The 14,259-nt window shown below is 46.3% G+C and overlaps 1 protein-coding gene across 2 annotated transcripts in view; it reads right to left on the bottom strand.

Moving 5' to 3' along the window:
* Positions 1-8,115: 8,115 nt before the first annotated feature.
* Positions 8,116-14,259, bottom strand: part of SLC32A1 (solute carrier family 32 member 1) — a 34,499-nt gene continuing 28,355 nt past the window's right edge. For both annotated transcript variants that reach the window (XM_075349856.1, XM_075349855.1), the window contains one exon: positions 8,116-10,170. In XM_075349856.1, the coding sequence (XP_075205971.1) occupies positions 8,983-10,170 (1,188 nt within the window). In that variant the 3' untranslated portion in view covers positions 8,116-8,982. The remainder of the gene's footprint in view (positions 10,171-14,259) is intronic.

Genomic DNA, 14,259 nt, shown 5'->3' on the forward strand with positions numbered 1-14,259 from the left:
CTGAGCCGCTGCCCCCGACCCGGGCAGTGGAGCCTCCATCCCGGCCAAACTAGACCAGGCCACAACGCCTCCGGTACCATCCTCGGCCAGACCAGACCAGGCCACAACGCCTCCAGAACTATCCTCGGCCAGACCAGGCCGCCTCACCGGGAATGGACCTCGTTACAGAGCATCCGGCCACTTCTACCCCAGCTGCGGAACATCCGGTATGTCTTTTTGCTGCTGTAGGGGAGGAATCCGCTGACATGCTGGTTCCACTGCAGCTCGGCCCCCCGGTAGCAGCCGGGGGCCGCGGGAATTCGAATTCAGCCAGTTCCTCTGCAGGAGGCGGAACTTGAGGTTAACATCCCATACTGGGAAAGACACCATCAGCAGCTGCTTGTGGAGATGTCCGCCAGGGAGCAGCGTCGGGCAGAGGTTGCCGCCAACACACATAGAGAAAATGAGCATTTGCGGAAAGCTACCTTTCGGGTCAGAGGGCCGCGGTACCAAGGCCTCGTTGAGCAGCTTGACCCCATCAAGGGGTGGGGGTTCATCTCTGAGCCAGGCCTTGATGCTGGGGTGTTTGCCTCCAGGAGGGATGTCGCAGAACACCTCCCAAAGAGGCACCCCACGAGAAACCTGAAACCAGGAGATATGGTTTCATACTGCCGGCATTGTGGAGAGCGGGGCTAGTATGCCCTGGAGGTTAGCAGGCATGCCATGCAAGATGGAAAAATAGTGTAATGGTAGCGGAATCCGGCTCCCTTAGTAGTTACTGTTGTTTTATATTGTGTTTGTTATTTTTCTTGAAAACCTGCATAATTGAAAGTGTTGAAAATGCTAATTAACACGGAAAGTCACCTGATTTTCTACCAATTATTAAAAAGTTAATTATGGACCATGGCTGCAGGACTGGTAGCAGCCAGCCCATTCTTGTGCTCTTTGTAAATAGTTACATCTAGTGTGCCTACCAGAGTCGTCTCCTGAACCATCAGGACTTCAAGCCTGTCACCACGGACACTGCAAGGAACTCGGGGTGGTGCGACACCATGGCTAACGGTGGCACCAGGGGTTCAGGTGTTTTGGGTGGCGGGTTGAAGGGAAAGGGACAACAGGAGTGGACTGTCGCAGGAAGGGGCTGCAGCGGAGTAGGCTGAGTCCCCAGCTACCGCTACAACCAGTAGCGTTCCCAGGTGTTCTAACATTGGGTTCTCATGGTTGTAACGTTAAGTGTATTGCCTCCTCTGTGTGGGAAGAGTATTTAATATTTTATGTTATTTTTTTATTACAGTTCAATAAATCTCTGTGTGTCCTGTAGCTCGGGGACGAGCTACGTTTAACCAAGGGGGAATGTAGCGCCCCTGAATACATCAGGGTGCTACAGGGAAATACATCCTTTTCCCTCAGGATGCAGGACCTACCCCCCCTGGTTCCAAGTTCCCAGAAACCAGTGTCACCTCCATCAGAAACACAAATCCCAATCAACACCTCACATCATGACCTGTCAGACACAACAGTGGGTTGCTCTAGCTGGAAAAGGGCCACCCACCTAGGGGTCAGGCAGACTGGTGGACGGGAAGTAGAAAAGTCTAGTGAGAGCTCTCAAAGAGAGAGGAGCTGGGGAGTGTGAGCTCCCGGGGAGCTAGAAGGACTGAGGTTGGGTCGCAGACAGTGGTCAGGGACCTGAGGAGTCGGGGAACTGTAGCAGTGACATTGGATAAAGGTTTGACGGACATAGTCTTGGAGGACTATTAGCACCAGAAAGCACAAACAATGAACTGACCGGTATCGAGCACGACGGGGTACTGGACCCTAGGTCAGGAGCCGATTCAACTTCCTGGCAATTAACCTGCAGAGGAAGGGGACCTTCAGGGACCTTCCCAGAGAGCTCAGAGACTGAGGGCATCAGTACACTGTGGGGGACAGGGTTTCCCACAAAAATCAACCCATTAAAGTCCCAAGTGCCAGCCCTTGGGAGCAAATCTTCACCTAAAAACTGAAGAGCAGGACCTTATAGTTTCAGGCTAGAGGGACCCACACGGACACAAAACTATGCACGGAGGCAGGCTCCGGATTACTATGTGACACCGGTGTGACAGGGTACTTGGACGTGCTTCCCACAGCGGCAGCAGCACACAGAGAATTTGGTTTACTTGCAGCGTGTGTGTCTCCTTTATAATCCTCATCCAGCACCACGACTACCCACAGTGAGTCCCCTGGTCCCCTGCACCCTGCTCTCCTAAATAACCACCAACACCCCAGAGCCCAGGGCCTTCCCTACCTGTGGAGGGATTAAAGGGTGCTTTACATGCTGCGACATCGCTACCGATATATCGTCAGGGTCACGTCGTTAGTGACGCACATCCGGCGCCGTTAGCGACATCGCAGCGTTTGACATCAAGGAGCGACGATCAACGATCGCAAAATCGTTCAAAAACAGTGATCGTTGACACGTCGCTCCTTTCCTTAATATCGCTGCTGCCACCGGTACGATGTTGTTCGTCATTCCTGCGGCAGCACACATCGCTACGTGTGACACTGCAGGAACAACGAACATCTCCTTACCTGCGTCCACCAGAAATGAGGAAGGAAGGAGGTTGGCGGGATGTTACGTCCCGCTCATCTCCGCCCCTCCGCTTCCATTGCCCGGCCGCTTAGTGATGCCGCAGTGACGTCGCAATGATGCCGAACGCACCTCCCCCTTGAAGGAGGGATTGTTCGGCGGTCACAGCGACGTCGCTAACAAGGTATGTGTGTGTGACGCTGCCGTAGCGATAATGTTCGCTACGGCAGCGATCACCAAATGTCGCACGAACGACTGGGGCGGGTGCTTCGACATCGCTAGCAATCGCTGGTGATGTCGCAGCATGTAAAGCACCCTTTCCATCAGGCTGCTTAACTCCATCTGCCCCGGTACTCCTTACAGCAGCGGCGGTACTCCCATTACCGCAACCCACAGGTGGTGTCACAAACTTCTCCCCTGTAAATATCCCCTTTTACAGATTAAAGTGTCCACCAAGCCACGTGCGGATCCCCCTTGAGCCACGATCCCGGATCCGAGCAGCCCGACTAACACCGGGGCGGTACAACTGCACAACTGCCTCCCATTAAAATCAATAGGAGGCGGATGTGCAGTATGTAGCCGCGGCCGATACCATGAGACGGGGCAGCTCCAGAACTGAGCATTTCCTCAAATGGCAGTAAAAACAGCTGATGGGCGGGGATGTCAGGTGTCGGACCGTGGCTAATCAGACATTGATGGTCTATCTTAAAGATAGGCTATCAATGTAAAAGTAGTGGACAACCTCTTTAAGTTTAGAAAACTTTTACATTTTTACAGACTGACCTTGTAGTGCACATAAGGGTGCTTTACACGCTGCGACATCGTTACCGATATATCGTCAGGGTCACGTCGTTAGTGACGCACATCCGGCGCCGGTATCGACATCGCAGCGTGTAACACTAATGAGTGACGATCAACGATCGCAAAATCGTTCCAAAACAGTGATCTTTGACACATCGTTCATTTCCTTAATATCGCTGCTGCCACCGGTACGATGTTGTTCGTCGTTCCTGCGGCATCACACATCACTATGTGTGACACCGCGGGAGCGAGGAACATCTCCTTACCTGCGTCCACCGGCAATGCGGACGGAAGGAGGTGGGCGGGATGTTACGTCCCGCTCATCTCCGCCCCTCCGCTGCTATTGGCCGGCCGCTTAGTGACGCCGCAGTGACGTCGCTATGACGCCGAACGCACCTCCCCCTTGAACGCACCTCCCCGATTGTTCGGCGGTCACAGCGAGGTCGCTGACCAGGTATGTGCATGTGACGCTGCCGTAGCAATAATGTTCGCTACGGCAGCGATCACCACATATCGCTGGAATGATGGGAGCGGGTGCTATCGCTCAACATCGCTAGCAATCTAAAGCAATGTCGCAGCATGTAAAGTACCCCATTGTGTATTAGCACTTACCAGGTAGCACATCTTTCTATCATGGGGCTTCAAGGAAAGCAGTGTGAACATAGAGTCATTTTTGACAAGTGTAGTGGTTATCGCAATAAGGGTACGCTCACACGAGCGTGAAAATCGGACGAGTGCAATGCGAGAAATTCTCGCATTGCACTCTGACCAATGTTAGGCAATGAGGTTGAGCTGTTGGTCAGCTTTTCTCGCATCCAGATTCTGGATGCGAGAAAAGCGGCAGCATGCTGCGTTTTGCTGCTACCGCCGTATCTCTCGCACCCATTCAAGTGAATGGATGCGAGAGATACATCGGACTGCACTCGGATGTTATCCCAGTGCAGTGCGATCTACGCACAGGCTGACAGTGGAGGAGATGGGAGGATTAACCCCTCCCTCTCCTCCGCAGCGCCTGCACTCAGCTTCACAGCTGTGACCCGATCGCAAGATCGGGTTACAGTCGCATGACACACGGCTCACGCTCGCAGCAGAGCCTGAGCCGGGGGACATTAGCATATCACATCCGATGCTCTCGCATCGGATGCCATACGCTCGTGTGAGTCCAGCCTATGCCTGACTTGTGTACTCCGTTGTGATCTATACATACACATCTATACTCTAGTAACTAATCAATAGACATTTTGCAAATTTTAGATGTGAAGATAAAGGCAATGTAATCAGAGACTAAAGGCAGCGTTACACGCAACGATTTATCTGACGATATGTCGTCGGGGTCACGGATTCCGTGACGCACATCCGGCATCGTTAGCGAGGTTGTTGCATGTGACACCTACGTGCGACTCCGAACGATCGCAAATAGGTTGAAAATCGTTGATCGTTGACACGTCGTTCACTTTCAAAATATTGTTCATCATTTGGAATGCAGCAGACATATTGCTACTTTTGACACCCTGCAAACGACGAACAACATCCACACGACCGCCTTGGTCAAACAATATATCGCTGAATGATTTTGCGTCGCTTGTGCGATCGTTATGTGTGACCGCTAATAAACGACCTATGTGCGATCTCGGCAAATCATAACTACGATCTGGGCGTGTCACGTCGCTCATGAAATCGTTACATAAATCGTAGCATGTAAAGCGGCCTTAAGAGCTGGAATCTAGTTCTTGTTTGGAGATCTGATCCACTGCACTACAAGCTAGAAGGAATCCCATCGCTGAGCATGAATATGTATTGCCATATAATAACTGACTCCCATGGTCAGGTGGTATCTATTAGGCCTCTGTCACATGTTCGTGCCTCCGGTACATGTTTGGCAGTTTTTTCACGTACCGGAGACACGTACACACGTGGACCAATGTTTTCCTAATGTATTGGACACACGTAAGTATTTTTGAACGGAACGTGTGTCCATTCCGTACTTACGTGTGTCTGTGAGTTTCTCACGCTGACATGTCTGTTTTACTCTGGCATCACGGGTGTCACACGGCCCGCACCCGTACCACACGGATGTAGTGTGGATGCGGTCACATGTGACACGCGTCGGAGAAAACTCACGTGTCAGTGAAAAAAATAAATCTTTACTCACCTTCTCCAGCCCTCCTGTCTCTGCCGCTGCTGTCACTTGCTGCCGACCACCGCTCATTATGCTCATTGAATATTCACTTCACTACGGCCGGAAGCAGCAGCAGCGGGGAGTCGGCAGGACCGGAGACCGAAGATCAGCACCACGGACAGCAGCAAGGACCACGTGAGTATGTAAATTACCGGTTCTCCGTGTGTTGTCACAGATAACACATGGAGAACACACATGGCCCGCACGTACCGGAGACACGTACTTACCTAATGCAACACGCAAGGAAAATACGTGTCTCGCGCGGCACGTGCGTGATTTTTACGTGTGTGTGGCAGAGGCCTTAGGTGTCACCAGTGCATGTGGGCAATAGCAATAGCCTACACCAGTGTCATGGAAATAGAAGGAATTCGGTGATGTGAGTTGGATTTAAAGCTTTATTTAGCCACAAATCATGTAATACTCAAAATTATGCCCTTACTCACCACAATTTTTTTTGCCCGGTGACCTTCAATGGCTTTAACTCATCCTTGTCTTGAGTCCTCAGGTTCTTGTGGAAAACAGTAGCATTTTTTCCATATCAACAAAGGATGATATCACAATCAACCTAATTCCAAGCTTATTATTTTTTTATGAAATCACTTGAACTATAAGAATTTGATCTGCTGCTGATCTTTGAAAGACCTAATGGCTTCGGAATTGCCCATAGGTAACATAAAAGGAGACCACCAGTTTTTGCATTAAATGTATTTTTAAAAAAATTAGCAATGTTTTTGCTCTTTTTTTTAAAATATCACAACAACCTGTATAGAAGTAAAATCTTGAAATTTCCACACTGGCCACTGGGGTTAAGGAGATATCACATGTAGCAAACAGAGTCCAACCCCTATCTTTTGTATGGAGGTATCTAATATTCCTGTGCAGCAAATGTCCATAGTTAAAGGAGGGGTAGAAAAGTCAACTGTGACATTGGATGTAGTGATTGCTTTACCCTTTGTTATCAGCTGTTACGTGTCATTGTAATTCTGCCCCTGATGATAAAGAGCCTGCTGAAAACTCTTCCTCAAGAAGACAGGAAGTATAAATCTGTAAAAGCCCCAGTAGCCTACATAAAAATGTCAAGACTACTGTTTTATTTATTTTTTAAATAAAGATTGGGATAAGAAAAAAAAACATTGGCAACTTTTTTTAATAAAATACATTTAGCAAAAAATCTGATTTAAACAATAAGTCATTTTCTGATGATAGCTTCCCTTTAAAGGGGTTTGCCACAAACAATGTTCATTTTAGAGTTGATTTTAATCAATAGATCTTAGAGTAATAATAATAATAATTTCAAACACAGCTGGATGTGTTTAAAAATATATGTTCCTGTGCTGAGATAATCTTATATATGTGCCCCTGCTGTGTACTGTGTAATGGCCGTGTCTGACCATACAGGGACATGATCTGATCATACCACAGCTCCTGGGCAGGGGAGGAAGTAAAAAAGTAAACAGCACATATATTTTACCTCATAAGGGGGCTTTACACGCTACGATATCGTTAATGAATTATCGTCGGGGTCACGTTGTTAGTGACGCACATCCGGCGTCATTAACGGTATCGCAGCGTGTGACACTTACCAGCGACCTTAAGCGACCTCAAAAATTGTGAAAATCGTTCACCATGGAGAGGTCGTCCCAAAACCAAAAATCGGTAATGGTTGATTATCGATGTTGTTCGTCGCTGCTGCGGCAGCACACATCGCTGTGTGTGACACCGCAAGAGCGAGGAACATTTCCTTACCTGCCACCGGCCGCAATGCGGTAGGAAGGAGGTGGGCGGGATGTTACATCCCGCTCATCTCCGCCCCTCCGCTTTGATTGGCTGGCCGCTTAGTGACGTCGCGCTGACGTCGCTGTGATGCCGAACGATCCCTTGAGGGAGGGATTGTTCGGCAGTCATAGCGACGCCGCCAATCAGGTAAGTGCGTGTGACGCAGCCGTAGCGATAATGTTCGCTGCGGCAGCGATCACACGAAATCGCATGCACGACGGGGGCGGGTGCTTTTGCGTACGATATCGCTAGCAATTGCTAGCAATATCGTAGCGTGTAAAGCCCGCTATAGAAAGAACACAGTCTGATCATTCCACAGCTCCTGAGCCAAGGAGGAAGTAATAAAGTATACAAACATTACAGTACAGGATCACAAATGATTCTATGAGGTAAAATATATATTTAAAACAGGCAGGAAAATGTTTTACCGCGCAAAAAGAATCAGATACAATCCCATACTGTGCTGTTTACTTTTTTACTTCCTCCCCAGCCCAGGAGCTGTGGTATGATCAGACCATGTCACTGTACGGTCAGACACAGCCATTACACAGTATATAGCAGGGACACATATATAAGGTTATCTCAACACAGGAACATTTTTTTAAACACATCCAATTGTATAAACTATTAATCTATTGATTAAAATTAACTTGGAAATTAACTTTGTTCGTTGGAAAACCCCTTTAAGGTCAATCAGCTGCTGATGGTCATACTTCCCTAGACCTTTAAAAGCCTTTGGTTGCCTACCCAACACTGAGCAAACATAACAAGCAGAATATCAATACAGTGAGGTGACTGTAGGAGACACGACACAGTCATGAGAATCTCTCTTTATTGTTGTATATATTAAGGTACCACAATAGAACTTTAGGATATACTGTACACTTGTCTGTGAGCACAGTTACGTCACACATACACACACACTCACAGGTAACAAACCTTGCACTTTGGAAAAAACTGCACATGATGAATTTCCACCCCTGTACAAACCCCTTGTGTGTGTATTTGCTCTTCTAGGTGAACCCCATATTGGAAGAAAATATTCAATAGGCATTCACAGCTGCTGCTTATAGGTGGACTGTGAGATTTTGGATTGAATTGTGCTTGGAAAACCAGGAAACGAGTGACATTTTCAGAGCCCTATTGATGGACTCTGAGATTTTGTCAAATTCTACTCCTTAAATAACTGTCACAATATGATAGCCAATGTGAAAACTAGCTTGGAAGAATGACAATATGCCCTGGTACAGTGTGCCATTAAGGTGTGCCTAGCAGACTGGACAAATGGGCAATGATATAATGTCGCATGCAGACCTTTCTTATATGGGACTCTTTACTATAGACTTCCTTTGCGATAAGATTTTTCTACATATATTTATATCCAATTGCATTATCTTTAAATAAATATAACAAAAATAAAATATTTCCCTTTAATTCATATACAGATATCTTTTTGTAAGCGTTTCTTGGGGGGAATAGAAAATGGAGTCATAACTCATGATACGAGCATGTTCTTGCTTTTTAAGCTACCAGATGTTCCAGCAACACAAAACGAGGCGATGTATTGATGGCACCATCTCAGGTAGCAAATGCATTAATGTGTATAGCCAAAATGAGGATGTCAGTAGAAACTGATGCATAATTATTAGTGATGCTGATGCCACACTTTACTGTATTTGCATTAATCTTCTACATTGTATCTAAAAGCTTCTATTAGACCCTCTAGAGAATGTATAAATCCAGAAATGCTACAGATAGAACCAATGACAAAAATGGAAACGTCAAAAAAGACATGATGCCACAGAAGCTTCCTCCACAAAAGCTTAAGGTGGAAGAGGCTTGGAAGTAAGAAGCAAAGACCAGCTCCTGTTAGGCTACCAGTGAGACCCATCAGAAGAGCAAAGTGGGGCACATAGATGGCCATAAGCAAGGTAAAAATGACTAGGGCACATCTGAGGGTGAGGCCCCATGATTTCAGTCTCCCATCTCCCCCATAACAGTTTGGGAAAAATGCCCTGGCTCCTTCCTGGAAAAGTGATCTTTCCAAGACTTCTACTGCAGCGAAGAAGGGCAGCGGGTAAGACAGCAAGGCTTTGGCCACCAAGAAGATATTGACCACTGCCCTGATAGTAGAGGGTAGGTTGTCTGTTATGACCTCCTTGGTTTCATCTGCCCAGGTTAGGTAAGCCACCAGAGCAAAAAGCCCCTTGAGAATGCAGGCGGCGATGTGGGTCCAGTTCATCATGCAGTGAAATTCTTTTGGGTTCTGCATGTTCCCTTCCAATGAGGGCAAGAAGATCTGGGAGGTGTAGCTGAAGACAATTATGCCTATGGAGATGGGAAACTTCTTTACATCTATGTAAAACTTCACTTTGTCCCAAGCCCAGTCTCTGGCTCTAGACAGACAATAGGCAATCACTAGGATGTTAATGACAAAATGAGCTAAGGTGCAGAGTAAACTGAACTTGGATACAGACTTAAGGTTTTTGAGGAATGCACATGGTAGAAGCACAGCAGTGGCTATGATTGACCAGGACTTCTGAGAAATTGGTAGGGTTGGGAAGCTGTTGTACATCAAGTTTCCACTGACCACCACATAAAGGATGCATGTCATGACCAGTTCGATAATTTGAGCCACATTAACAATCCTTCCCCCAAGTTTAGGAAACCTTGGTGCGCAGCAGGCATTGGCAATGTCCACATATGAGTCCCTCACTCTCACAGTCTCTCCATCTTCATTCTCTTCATACAAGCAAGCAATGAGAATCTTCCCTGTGTAGCAACACACAACTGCAGCAAAAATAATGAGGAACAGTCCCAGATATCCACCATGAAGAATGGCGTAGGGTAATCCAAGCACGAACATCCCCTGCAAAATACAAGCACAACACAAGTGAGGACATATGAATTTGCAAATCCTTCTATCTAAACACTTCTGTTTTATCCATGGTTCACTTATATATTTTCATCTTACACTCCACGTGCAATAACTTAACATAGTTTTATATTTGAACATACAATGTATATATAGATATGGGACACCCTTGCTCTCCAGTAGCTCATCATAGACAATATTCCACAACTTACTGCAATGTATGAAAGTAATTAGCTCAGTATAGTCTGTTTAATAGATATCATGTAGCCATTTTTTTCCCTTTTAACATGAAATATTATTATTATTATTATTATTATTATTATTATAAGAATGTTTTTAAATCTCTACATATTAACCCTATTAGTTTTCTGTAGGTTAATGGCCACTGTCATTCCCACAAACTTTGCATAACTCAATAACGAATATATGAAACATTGAATATAGTTGACTTGACTGTGTAGACATCAGGTAGGAGATTTCCATAAGGACAGGATTCCCTTATATATTATGGATATTCTGCTTTTAGAAAAGTTTTATTTATACACTGCAAATGGTGAAGACATAATCCACAATAGAGACTGAATCATCATAATTTGGTCTTAATTATCACAGGTGTGTGGTAAGAAAGAGGGAAAAAAACACAGTCAGTCTCCCATGTCAACATTTCAGCCGCTGGCAGGTGGGCAACAAATGTCCAAGTCTGTTAATGCAACATACGTAACGTGATCACATCATTATACAGAGCAGGACATATACAGTACATAATCATCCCCACTGAGTTCAGTGATTGGCTGCAGCGGTCTTGTGTGATGTAGTCAGTACTGGAGCAGGGGAAGATGAGTACAGTTGTTTTTATCTTTAAAGCATATGTTTCGTTTCAAGAAACTTTTGAGAAAAAGCTGTTGTCTGTGTCCATGAGGAGTAACATCATTTATGGCCACTATAGGAAATGTGTCCCACATTTTTCATCAGTGTTCTTCTCTGTATAATATAATAGTATAATATTCCCACAGTAGATTCCTCCACACACAATAATGAAACCACATCCCACCACATATTTCCCCACACACAGTATAATATTGCCACATTCTTCCACACAATATGATGCCCCCCATAGTAGATTACCCGACACAGTATATTACTCCATTAGTAGATTCCTGCACATACAATGATGACACAACAGCCCTCCACACACAATACAATGCCCCCACATCCCTCCACACTTAGTATAATGCCCCCATAGTATATTCCCCCACACACAGTATAATACTGCCACATCCCTCCACAAATAGTGTAATGCCCCCATAGTAGATTACCCTACATAGTATAATACTCCCACAGTAGGTTCCTTCACACACAGCACAATGCCCCCATATAAATCCACACATAGTATGATACCCCCATAGTAAATTACCCCACACGCAGTATAATACTCCCACTGTATATTTCCTTCACACACAATAATACCCACACATCCCTTCACACATAGTATGATGCTCCCATAGTAGATTACCTCACACACAGTATTATACTCCCACAGTAGATTCCTCCACAGACAATAAAGCCACCACAGCCTTCCACACATAGTATGATCCCCTCACAGTAAAATTCCAAACACAGTATGATGCCCCTACAGAACATTCCACACAGCGACCCAAGGACACAGCTAGAGTTGTAGTCAGGATCTACCCCTATCTTACTGGGTAACCGGGACAACACCATAAATTTGGAACTGTCCCACTGGAACTGAGATAGTGTGCTGCCCCTGCAGCGGATCGAACCGCTCGGATCCGGGGGTGGTGATTACTCGTGGCTCGAGGGTCTCCGGACCCGGGGGCTAGGGGCCACACTCAAATAGAAAAGAAAGTATTTACAGGGTATTTGGTATAGTTTGTGACGCCACCCGTGGTGTACGGTAATTGGGAGTACCGCCGCTGCCGTTGGGAGTACCCAGGGTGATGGAGTGGGGCAGCAAGATGACGTTACCCTCCACGGGTAGGGGTAGGCCCCAGGACTCGGGATGGTGATGCGGGGACGTAGTGCAGGGGTCAGTCGGGTACTCACTCAGCAATGAAGCAGACGCTGACAACAGGGTAAACCAAGTCTCTGACTGCCATTGCCTCTCGAGGGGAGATCGTCTGGGTCTCGTCCCCTGTAGCACTGCCTGGTGGTCCATAACCTGCCTCCTGGCACAAAAGTTTAGATTGTCCGTTGTGGCCCGATAGCTTGGAGCTCTCCGGGCCCCCACTATGGCTAAGTGAAGGAGCCTGCTCTCAGGGGCTCACTCTTGGGATTTCAGTGGGCCGCTTGCTAGGAAAGCCCTATCCCCCTCGTTGCGCTAGTGCCCCCGATCTCTGAGCAGGGTTGGAACAGTCCATAAGGCCCTGTCCTCCGCAGGTTAATTGCCGGGTCGCCTGAAGCTTCCCCCCGACCTAGGGTCCGTGTACCCCGACATGCCTTTGGTCCCGGACCGGTGATAGGACCAAGCTGCAGACTATCCTCCTTGATGGGTTCCAGGCACCTAGCCTCAATCCCCTGCAACCGGGGGTTCGACTCCTTTAGGTCCAGACCACCGTCTGCAACCTAGTTTACTTCTCCCCTGAGCTCCAACTCCCAGCTTCCTCAGAGCTCCTCACAGCTTGAGGGCTACCACTCAAGTAACTTAACACCTCCCACCTCCCTGCCTGACCCCTAGGTGCGTGGCCCTATTCCTGCTTAAGCAGCCCACTGGTGTGCCTGACAGGTGTGGTGCAAAGTGTATCTAGGATTTGTGAATGCTGGTGGAGGCAGTATTGCAGGATGGAGACCCAGAACCATGGGGGTTTGAGTCCTGCACAAGGGGAGGGCAGATTGTGCAGAACCCTCTGACGACCCGAATAGTCCAGGATGTCACAATAGTTGGAATGTATACATTATATAATAGTGAGCTATGTAGCTGTGAATCCACCTCAGGTTAAGATACAGTATACACTTCTTAGAAACCAGCACAATTGTTCATTATCTTTCTCATTCTGCTCTTCAGTCATACACTAACCTTTCCATCTTCATAGACTTCAATACGAAATTGATATTTGATCCCTCATTGAACTGGCAATCTGTATGGTCTTGAATTAGACAGATTTTTGCAATTTTTCAGAATGAATGATGAGTTCAGGAAGAGCAGAAGTGGTGGCTCATAAATGCAGAAAGAAGCCTATTTCTCTAATAAAAATATATTACAAAATTTTGATATTTGCCTCTGTTAGTGATTATAGCAAAATTTGTGGAAATGACAGTGACTATTTCTACATCTACATTAATGCTGGCTGCACTCTTGCCATAAACGAGATGGTCTCCTATATTTACATCATATTCATCCTTCTTCACATATTTTGCCTATGCATATCCAAAAACAGATATAGACCTGGCACGTCCACTTGTTTACTCCAAATCTGATATCTTGAAAACTGTGTAAAATTATTTTCTTTAACCACTCTAATGAAAGCTAATGGCCAAATGATTTTTCGTCATCCAGAGTGGAAGATTAAATATATCCTATAAAAGCTCATTACATCTTTTACTAGTTTTTATATTGTCATTATATGGTACAGTTGACTATTGTGGTATATCATACGCTAATTACAAATGGCCCTTATTAATGCTGCTCCAATGGAAAGGCCAAACCATGTAATAATTGATAAAGCTCTGTGGACAAGTAGAGCTCCTTTTTTTGGAAATCAAAGGGGTTATCCGAAACTTTTGTTATTTTTGTGTATAGGGTTAAGAACTAAAAGGCAGGTAGTGGTCTGTCGGCAATTCCAATTCACGTCACATTGACAGAGCAGCGTCTTTGCTTCCATTCTGCTCTGTTGTTTACCTAACTGTGGAGAGCCGGCTGTCAATCAGCATGATATCGGCCGTGATGCCCCATTCGCAGAGTAGAGCGGAAGTGAAGGTGCTGCTCCATTGACGAAAGATGAAATGAAGCAGGGGAATCGCTGGCTAAGCCAGCAGAGACGTCCCCTGTGCAGATCAGGCAGAGAGTTGGCATTTGCCTGCATGTTAGTTCTTAACTAAGCATACAAAAATAATAAATGTCTTGGA

The sequence above is a fragment of the Anomaloglossus baeobatrachus genome, chromosome 5, assembly GCF_048569485.1.
Source record: "Anomaloglossus baeobatrachus isolate aAnoBae1 chromosome 5, aAnoBae1.hap1, whole genome shotgun sequence".
NCBI lineage: Eukaryota > Metazoa > Chordata > Amphibia > Anura > Aromobatidae > Anomaloglossus > Anomaloglossus baeobatrachus.